We start from the raw sequence: 10,281 nt of genomic DNA, 5'->3' as shown, positions 1-10,281 counted from the left end.
ACGTGTAAGCAACATAGTCTTTGTGTCTTACAGGAGGATGCCTAACTCGAGCAGGATTCCTTCTTGGTTGAACTGGATGTGTAGGCTGAGCAGGTTCATCATGACTAATAATTACTTCTTGACTCACTTGCACTTCTGGTTCAGCATGTATAGGATTAGCAGTATTAGAAATAGTTTCAACAATTTCATGATCACTGGAATATGTGCCTCTTGATGCAGGTTCTGCATAATCCACATTTTCAGTGCTTATAGATGGCTGAGGAAATAGATCATTATAAAACTCTCCCTGTCCATTAGCACTAAGCTTTTCACAGAAATAATTTGACAACTCATCAAACTTAACATCTCTGGAAACAATCATTTTCTTGGAAGTAGGGTTGTAGCAGCAATACCCTTTTTGAGTGCTAGAATATCCTAGAAATAAACATTTAACAGCTCTAGGATCAAGCTTGTCTCTCTGGTTGGACTGAATGTGGACATAACACACACAGCCAAAAATTTTCAAATGTGACAGATCAATTTTTCTGCCTTTCAGAACTTCCAAGGGTGATTTAGAATTCAAAACTCTACTTGAAAGTCGATTTATGAGATATGCAGCTGTTAGAACAGCTTGGGACCAATATTTTTTTGGAACATTGGCATGAAACATTAAGGCTCTGGTTTTTTCTAGCAGATCTCTATTCTTTCTCTCAGCAATTCCATTTTGCTGAGGTGTACCGACACAACTTGTCTGATGAACTATACCATTTAAGTTCAGAAAATGAGACATTTTATTGGACATGTATTCTGAGCCATTATCAGATCTGAGGATTTTAATTTTTGATGAGAATTGAGTGTGAACAAACTCATTGAAATTCTTAAAAACATTAAAAACTTCACTCTTGTGTTTCAAAAGATAAACCCATGTAATCCTTGTAAAATCATCAACAAAGATTACAAAATACTTAAATCCATCAAATGAGGCTAAGATAGGTCCCCAAATATCAGAGTGGATGATTTCAAACGGATTACAAGCCCTGGAAACAGACGAATTAAAAGGTAATCTAGAAAACTTAGACAGATGACAGACTTCACAATACTTGATTTCTTGATTGGAGTTGGGAAACAAAATAGACAACACTTTTTCAGAATGATGGGCTAGACGTTGATGCCAAAGGAGGTGGTCTGCAGCACTGCATGAACTAGCTTGAAAGGCAAAAAACTTCTTTGACACATAGTACAGCTCATTTAGATAAAACCCTTCACCAATCTTCTTCTTGGTGATGATATCCTGAAAGACAACATTGTAGGGTGAAAAGGTGACTAAGCAGTGCAGGGTTCTTATGATTTTTCCCACAGACATCAATTTAAATGGAAAGGATGGAACATATAGGGCATCTGAACTGATATGGTTAGAGAAAAAATGAATTTTACCCTTCCCCAAAACTGCTGCACCTTTACCATTAACTACAGACACATGAGAAGACAGTTTCTCAAAATCATGTAAATTTTGATAATTATTTGTCATGTGATCTGTGGCTCCAGAATCTATTACCCAATAATCATGCTCATTACTCACATTAAGTGCAGTTTGAAAAGCTTTCAGAATACCTGAGATATCACACTCCTTCATATGATTAGATTCAGCCAAAAAACCAGCAAATTTTCCAATGAGAGCTGTGTGAGATCCATTTCCAGAAGTTGAAGCTGTAGCAGACTGCTTTTGTTGAAAGTAACTAGCAAACTCATTTATCAGGGTTGTAGGATTGGTGGTGAAGTCAAATGGGCAGTCAGATGGAGGAGATGAAATTTCAGTAATAGCAAGATTTGCTTTCTGAGGACTATTCCACCCTTTCTGATTTTTCTTGCTTTCTCTTTCCTTTATGAACTTGACCTTTAGTTCTGGATGCAAGATCCAGCAAGTGTCTCTAACATGATTAGTGGCATTACAGTGTGTGCATTTTAAATTTCCACGCTTACCCTTGTAAGATCTCATCTCAGAAGCTTCATGAATAGCTGCATAAGCTCTCGAGTGTGCAGTATTAGAGTAGACATCTGAACTCATCACCTTCTTTCGAAGCTCTTCTCTTTGCACAGTAGCACACACATTTTTGAATGAAGGTAAGTCAGCATTCATGAGAATGTGACTTCTCAGATCTTCAAAGTCTGAACTGAGATTGGTCAAGAGTTGAAAATTTTTGTCCTCTTCAGCCCTTTTAGCCAAAGTGACAAAATCGGTGGTATGTGGACGATATAGTTCCAGTTCATTCCACATAGCAGTGAGGCTGCCAAGGTACTGCACAAAAAGAACATCTTCTTGCTGCAAGTTGGAAATGTCCTTCTTGAGTTGAAAAACTCTCACTGAATTGTTTTGATGACCATACAACTCCTTGACATTATCCCAGATATCCTTGGCCGATCCAGAATAATTGAAAATCTGAGCCAGCCTTGGCTCCATAGAGTTCAGCAACCATGACTGCACCTGTTGGTCCTTGCTCACCCATGCATCATAACCATTTGTACCAACTTCTGGCATTGGTATATTACCATTAACAAAGCCAAGCCTAGATCTGCCACCAATAGCTAAAGTAACAGCCCTAGACCAATTAAGATAGTTATGCTCAGAAAGAAGAGTTGAGCATAACCTAAGGTTGTGATTTGAATCTGCATCTGAAACACTAACAATATTGGAGTTAGTGTTTCCAGAGGATGAAAAAGGATTCTCATCAACAAAAGAACTACTTCCAGACATTTTAAAAACTGGGAGAAAGAAAATGAACAATCACACAAGAGGGCAAGATCGGAGGAAAGATAAGCAGAAGCAGGACACTAAAGTTCCTGCTCTGATACCATGTAGAAAAACATAGCACAGATGGAGCGATTTTCTCTCTTGGTTGTATTGATTGTATATTTGAACTTACAAGTATGGGAATATATATGAAACTGGTATAACACGGTGGATAAAAATGAAGCCATGCTGCAGCATGAAATGCTGCAAGCAACCTAATCACAGATCCATAAATCTAGCAATAGAAGATTACACACAATCTCATTGTCACCAAATCACCTCAATAGATTTAGTACCATATTTATCACCATGCTTCAATAGTATCAAACGTAAACTATGACCGGAGCTGCGTTGGGTCGGTAGAGGGGTGGTTGATCATGGCGCAGAGTCTTATCACAATGCATCCCGCTGTCAAAATCATGGGTCCTGATCTTCCCATCGGCTACTTGAAGGATCCCATTGTCTACTTCATAAATCCTGTTTCTGATTCCCGAGTCACTCTCCCATCACAATTATCAGTTGCGTCTCCTGGAAACGACAGACACGACTTCTTCTACAAAGTAGTAGCCTCTTCAGCCCCAACGGAGCAGCAGCAGCGGCGCTGCCTTGTGGCCGCCATTGCGCCCGGACCCAAAAATTCCGAACTTGTTGAGGTACGTCGCGAATTGGTTATTTGCACTCCTTATCATAAATCATGGACCAAGATTAGATTTGCAGAGAAAAATCACAAGTTCTTTTTCTGCGACATAGAAATTATTGATCGGAAATTATATGCCACAACGAAGAACTTGCTTATGGTGTTTCACATCATAGAGATGGATTTCGAGGATGGTGATGGTCATTACCTTTGCTATAAGCTTGTAGAGAAGGTTACGCTTCATAACGATAAAAGGCCAGTTAATTGGGTATACGAGTATTGGGGACTAGATAAAGAGAGATACATGGAGATCTTTGAAGCTGGCCCTTACCTTGTAAAAGATGCTACATCAAAAGAGTTGTTTGTGATCTTTCGAGACGTTAGCTTGTTGAGATCGTTGCCCATTACGTACTGTACTGAAGGATTTCGGGTTCTGAAGCTGCAGGAGAATTGTGATGGTAATAGTTCTAGGTTGGTAGAGGTTTCTGACCTTGGTGACAGGATAATGTTCCTAAGCAAATTCAGCAACCAACTGATGATCTCTTCCTGCAATGGCGTTAGTGGTTCCGATGATGAGACGAGCCTCAAAAGAAATTGCATCTATTTTGCTTTCAATTGGCCTGGTGTCAAATTACCTGGGGGAGATTTTGGAGAATTTTCTTTGACAAACAAGAAGGTTATGCCTCTGACTTTTCCAGAGGATCAATATCCTGCCGAACTCTTCTTTGGAAGTACTGCGTGGTTTAACCCCTATATACATAGTGATTGATTCACCTGCATGTAATATGGGGATCTAATTGTTTGCTCACTGAGCCAGATTCTGTATTCTGGATCTTATTTTGATGCTGGATACTTAAGATAGCTAGCTTAGGACACGCTTATTTAGAAGGTGCCTATTGCATGTATTTCTCTTTATTGTGGGATTGTTTTTTGTTCTTGGTTTTTTCTGTCCAAACCTGAATCTTTGATTGCTATTTGCTTGTATGTTGTCCACAACAAACTAAGGACTTGAATACTAGTATAAATCATCTTCAAATTAAGGACTACTATGTATCTTTCCTTCACGTTTTTTACACCTTAAAATGTAGTTAATTTATGATAGCATCGATATAATGATATTCATAGACAATGCTCTATCGGAGTTCATTTCATACCTAGGTACCGATTGAATAATTTTCCAACCGTTGTATCATCGAAGCAAATTCTAACACAAAATAGAAGTAGACCATCTCGCCTTATCATAAGTTTTCTCACATCTGAACCTTATTATATACACACGTCATATCGAAAACATTTGAAGATAATGATACGTAGAAAAAAATCCTCACCAAAATTTTGAAAGTTTCATACTCTAGTTTCGCCCCCAAAAGAAAAAAAAAACTATATATACCGAGGGCGCCCCTAAAACCTTTTCAATATTTTCAAAACCAAAAAAAAAAAAAATGTCCGGGACTCCTCACCTCCCTTGCGAACCAGAACCGCCAAACGAACCCGACCCGACCCAACTCGCCCGCTGGTGCACCCGTAACAACTTCAACCCCTTCGCCGATCCCATCGACTCCCGCAGCTCCGACGGCGACTGGTTCTCCGACGCCGCCGAGGATTCCGACCGTGATGTCAGCTGCTTCGTCACCGATCTCTTCGGCCGTCGCGCCTCCAATCTTCCCACCGGCGCCGACTGCGTCCTCGTCTCCGGTCCCAATCCAGTCGCGACAGAATCAGAGACCGGAGTTGACGTCGGCGATGGCGATGACCTAAGGTCAAACTCCAATTTGGGGCTAGGGTTTGGGGTCGAGTCAAACTCTCAGGGCTCCGGCTCTGAATTCGGTGACTTTTTAGCCCCGCAAGGGCTTCGGGTTGCCGGATTGGAGTCGGATTCGGATTCGGAGAACGATGAATTCGAGAGCAATCGGGTCAGTCAAGGTATCCAGTTGATTTGGGACAGTATTTTCATGGAGGAGCAGAGAAATGCGTATGGGAATCCTGAGTGGGAAGAGGTGACTGAGCTGCCGCAGAGGCCAGCTGACGGCGGAGGAGGAGTGGAGGAGCTTTCAGTAGCCTCAGGTTTCTCTAGTGAAGAAGAAGATGAGGTCCCCGAGGGAGCGGTGCGAAGCATCGAGTGGGAGATACTGCTGACAGTGAACAATTTCAGGAGGAATGCGGATGGTGTGGAGCTTGATATCGAGACCGCCGAGTACATTGAGGCGATTTTCGGCCAGTTTGTGGAGAATGCTGCCAGTGGCTGCAGAGGCTGTCCTCCCGCGGCATTGTGTGTCGTGGAGGATCTTCCCTTTGTGGAGTTTACGGCCGAGGAGCTGAGCAAGGAGGAGGTGGTTTGCGCTGTTTGTAAGGACGATATTGTGTTGGAGGATAAGGTGAGGAGTTTGCCGTGTTGTCATTATTACCATCAGGACTGCATTGTGCCGTGGTTGAGCATAAGGAATACGTGCCCTGTGTGTCGGTATGAGCTGCCCACGGACGATCCTGATTACGAGAGGAGCAAGTGCGAGAGGGCTGCTCGTGGCTTGTCGTGGGAATCACAGGTTAGGCTCGACTTTGAACGTTTTGTTTAAGTTATATGTGTCTAGAATTGCTTTGTTCCATGTAAAAATTGTACATAGTGTTTTCTTCGTACAGTGTTATATCAGAGTGATATAACTGATATTCAAGTTTGTTGCATAGCCTTGAGTTATGGTTGTAATAAAATTGTTCTGGATATGTTACTCTAGAAGGGATAGTGGCCATCAAACTAGGGAAGGTGTACAGTTGCTATCCAATCTCTCTGAACTAAATGTATGATACTCCATATTTCGGTGTTATTTGATATGGTTAAAGAATCATGACGATGCTAGATGAATGAATGCAAGCTGCATTTTCAATTTTTCTCAAATGAAGTTGCATAAGAATTTATGAACACCCCCCCCCCCCCCCTGTCCCAATGATGTCGCATTAAGGTAAAGAAAAAAAAATCAAATGATGTGCGCCGGATTAATTTGTTGGACTTGTAATTTTGATAAATTGCTTTGATGTTACTTCAGGGGTATTAGACTATTAGTGATGCTTATGACCTTTTGTATTGAGATTTATGTTTTATGCTGATAATATGTTTAGATCTCTGTCCTAAATTAGCTTTGTACCCAATGCTTGTTTTAGAGGTCTGCTGTCAATGCACTTTTGCGGAGCCTTTCTTCCTGCATTTTTTCATTATGGCGAGCAGTGACTATTAAATTTGCATTGGTTTATTAATAGTTAAAAACCTACCAGTACTCATCTTAAAGCACAAATTATCTAATGGATCAGACAAAATATCTGTTGCCCAAATAGATGTTGATCTTACAATCTTTAAGTCCAGTATTTATAATGCTCATATATTTTGCTAATTCTTGACGTGTATGTTATAACTCTGGTGAAAAGAGTCTGAAGAAACTCTTCATTCACTTCCGCTTGTGTTGGAAATAACTTGATCGCAATTGTCATGGTACAATGTTGTCTTTTGAACAATAGGGACAATCTTGTATTTGTGGTTTACAGTAGGTGTAACATTCTTCCATCCCATACCAGCAAGTGCACCTTCGCTCATTTCTCATCTGTGTTGGCCTTGGGGGCTGTAGATTCACTATCAGGCAAAGCCTTATTTATTCAACTGAATTGTCAGTTGAATAAATAACTCGATACATGTACCCTGCAGCGGATATAAACTCTCTTCCAACAAATCCTTTAGTATACACCAGTTGAAATAACAAAGGAATCTGTTATGTTGAAACTGGAATTTGGTGATGGGAACAAATAGGTGCAGGGCAGAAACTAAGCAGGAAGGGGTTTGTTTCTGGAACCCAAACAAAGGTTAATCCGGAAAAGCCCAACAGGATCTGACAATAGAAATGGTTTAACAAGATACAACTGTGGAATATATTTCGGGTACAAATCTGTTGTTCTCATGCATGGTTTGGGGTGTCATAAGTCATAACCAAACATACTGCTCATGATAACTAGGAACCTTGGAGTCGGGTCGATGCTCTCGACGACTAGATCTACAAACTGCTAATCTTTATCTTAATAGGCAGAATGTAGCATCTTGAAATCAGATTTAGATAAGGTTAAAACGAAATAATTGAATAATGAAAGTCCGGTAAGAGTCATCATTTGGCCCACAAGCCTAAAAGCATGTGGGCGGTCCTTGGGTAGCCCGGGCATGACCGGTCAAAGCCTAGCTTTATGGGTATAAAGTTGGTAGAGACCGAGGGTTTAAAACCTCGGCCTGGCCCAAGACCTGGTCTGTTGGAGCCCATAAGGCCAAATCTTAACCCGGCCTTAAAAAACTTGTTCAAAACCCATTTATTTTTAAAATTAATTATTTTATATGTATTTATTTATTTTATATATTTATTTAAATTATTAAATTATTATTTTAAAACATTGTGTCCCGATCCTAAAATTTTAAAAAAAAATCATCAAAGCCCGGCCATTGCCGACCTTAGTCCGGATTCCTCAACCATCAGACGTCATACAACTTCAGAAAATTCTATCACTTAGGCTACCCCATGATGTGATGAGATGATGCAACGAAGAGAAAAAGGAAGCTATGGCCGGTGAAAATGAGTCAAGGCCTTATGATTTTCTGAATTGTCATGTTTACGAGTTTAAGTGCCCGCTAAAGCCGAAAAAACAAAAGCCAGTGTTCCCTCCTTGAGTCACTGTGAATGACTGGTGCAATCACTAGACACTAGTTGTAGAAATTTCTTTTTTTTCCTTTATTCTTTTTTCTTTTGTGTGTGAACTAAAGTTGGACGTACTTCATTTTGGTAAGAACTGCAGTTTCACAGTGATTCTTAGAAGTTAGGATAATACTGTTGTTAGTTTAGGATTCCTATCGATCAGCTACAGATGCTTGGTGAACTTGAGTAACATTTCTATGATATCGATTCACCTTCATGATCAAGATCTCTCCGTACATACTTCTATAGACTAAATAGTAATTGATTGAGTTACTCTGTTTGAAGTTTGAGACCATGAAATTGGGATTGCATCACTATCAAAACACATAGCAAAAAGAGAAACAGCAAAGCAAACAAGTTAATCAGTCATTTTCAGTAAATGGAGGAAAAACCTTATGGCTCTGATAGTGTCCAGAGAGAGAGACACGGTGCACTATAATTAGTAATCCGTCTGAAAACTTATTTAATTTGGGAGTGGCTTTAGGTTCGTAAGAGTCGATAAATTAAAGACCCTCATTTGATTCATTAGACGATATTTTTCTAGGAGTGGGGACTTGGAATTATTACTGAAATCATTTTGGCGTTGAAAATGATGTTCTATATATATAAGAGATATATACATGTACATGTTTCATAGTGAGCAATGTTTCAGTTCTGCTTTATCTTCTTCGTCAGTTTCTGTTGCCATTATTTCTGATCATCCTAGCCGGATCTATAAGTTCACAATATTTTTCACGGATACACATATAAGAGTAGGCGAAGATTGCCTACACCGGCTACACGGACCAATTGGATCCTCCCCAATGCGTATATATATATATATATATATATATCACATGATAAATCGATTATTCGATTATCCGTAGGAAAGGACCATACACCACAAAGTACACAATCCGATTGTTAATCATGAAATTTGCAGCCCTATGCAAGCAGTTTTGGCTTTTTTGGATGAGTACTATGACTGCTATCATAAAAATTCCCTCCTCTCTTTTCTGCTAGATATCCCCATCATTTTGTTTTCCTAAAAAGATTACGTTCTAACCTGATGAGAAGTTTTGGTCAAGAACCAATGGATGATTTAGTAACATAATGTTCTGAGATAAAGGAATAAGAACAGTCAGGTGATCATAGACAATTAGAGAAAGCAGCATCACATAAGAAAAACACGAGCAACAAGCTGTAATAGTAGAATGTCTATGCAAAGGGTGCATACTTCTCACAATATATATATTGCGCGCCTTATCAACTATAGCTAGCTAAAGTTGACACTGTTAGCTAGCTTCACCAGATTGCATCCCCGCTGAAACACTTGGGAGAAATTAACCATGCAATTGTAAGTACCATATATACGTACGTACTGAGAAAGAGATTAATCAGTATACGGTCCTCGGATTCCTAATGATAAAGTCTTATCAAATTGAGTGGTAACCAAATGTACTATATATTATCTAATCGATCATATAAGTATACTGCAATCAACTGCATGAGTGCATAAGCATCATGCCCACTTTCATTTCTTCTTCTTTTTTAAAGAATATGACATATTGACAATTTGACATGCTATCGTATATTATATACACGAATGTTTACGTACTATGTTGTTAGACTAAAACTATATATATGAATTAACCAACTGCGTGAAGATGGATGATCAAGACTACTCAACCTAATATCAAAGCGGTGACTTGAGATCATGAGGCATTGAGGCTTTATTACTTCTACTCTTTCTATCACTGCAGCTATTTATTTACACATTATGATTGAGAAGAACAAAAGGGGATAGAGAAAAGATTGAGATATTGAAAATCTTGTAGGATTGAAAGCAAACCCTAGCTATAGCTATTAGGACAAAGCATCACCAAAGTCGATCAGGAGCCAACTCTTTAATTAATTTCTAAAATTCCCAGTTAACTTTACCGTCTTTATGTACTCCAGCAAACTGTACGTTTTGTTTACTTCAAGTCTTCAATAATTAACCTGTATAGCTAGCTCATTTCCAATACATTTTCACCATCCAAATCAGTTAGAATAACTTATACCTTACCAATTTTGCCTTATGGTGGGAGATGTTCTTAGGTTTGCCAAAAACGTAATGTTTAAGCACCAATTAGCCACGCAAATATCCATTAGAATAACCACAGACATGAAAAAGGTTAAAG

At 39.4% G+C, this 10,281-nt stretch overlaps 2 protein-coding genes across 2 annotated transcripts; both read left to right on the top strand.

Moving 5' to 3' along the window:
• The first annotated feature begins 3,144 nt into the window (after positions 1-3,144).
• LOC126797362 (uncharacterized) lies at positions 3,145-4,173 on the top strand. The gene has a single exon (XM_050524003.1). It carries the CDS (start codon positions 3,145-3,147, stop codon positions 4,171-4,173), a length of 1,029 nt encoding a protein of 342 aa, XP_050379960.1.
• Positions 4,174-4,841: 668 nt separating this feature from the next.
• LOC126799250 (uncharacterized) lies at positions 4,842-6,241 on the top strand. Its single transcript, XM_050526414.1, has one exon. The coding sequence runs from the start codon at positions 4,847-4,849 to the stop codon at positions 5,975-5,977; it is 1,131 nt and encodes a 376-aa protein (XP_050382371.1). The 5' UTR covers positions 4,842-4,846; the 3' UTR covers positions 5,978-6,241.
• Positions 6,242-10,281: the final 4,040 nt, after the last annotated feature.

The sequence above is a fragment of the Argentina anserina genome, chromosome 6 (assembly GCF_933775445.1).
Source record: "Argentina anserina chromosome 6, drPotAnse1.1, whole genome shotgun sequence".
NCBI classification, from domain to species: Eukaryota; Viridiplantae; Streptophyta; class Magnoliopsida; order Rosales; family Rosaceae; genus Argentina; species Argentina anserina.
This window is presented reverse-complemented; position numbering and strand designations above follow the sequence as displayed.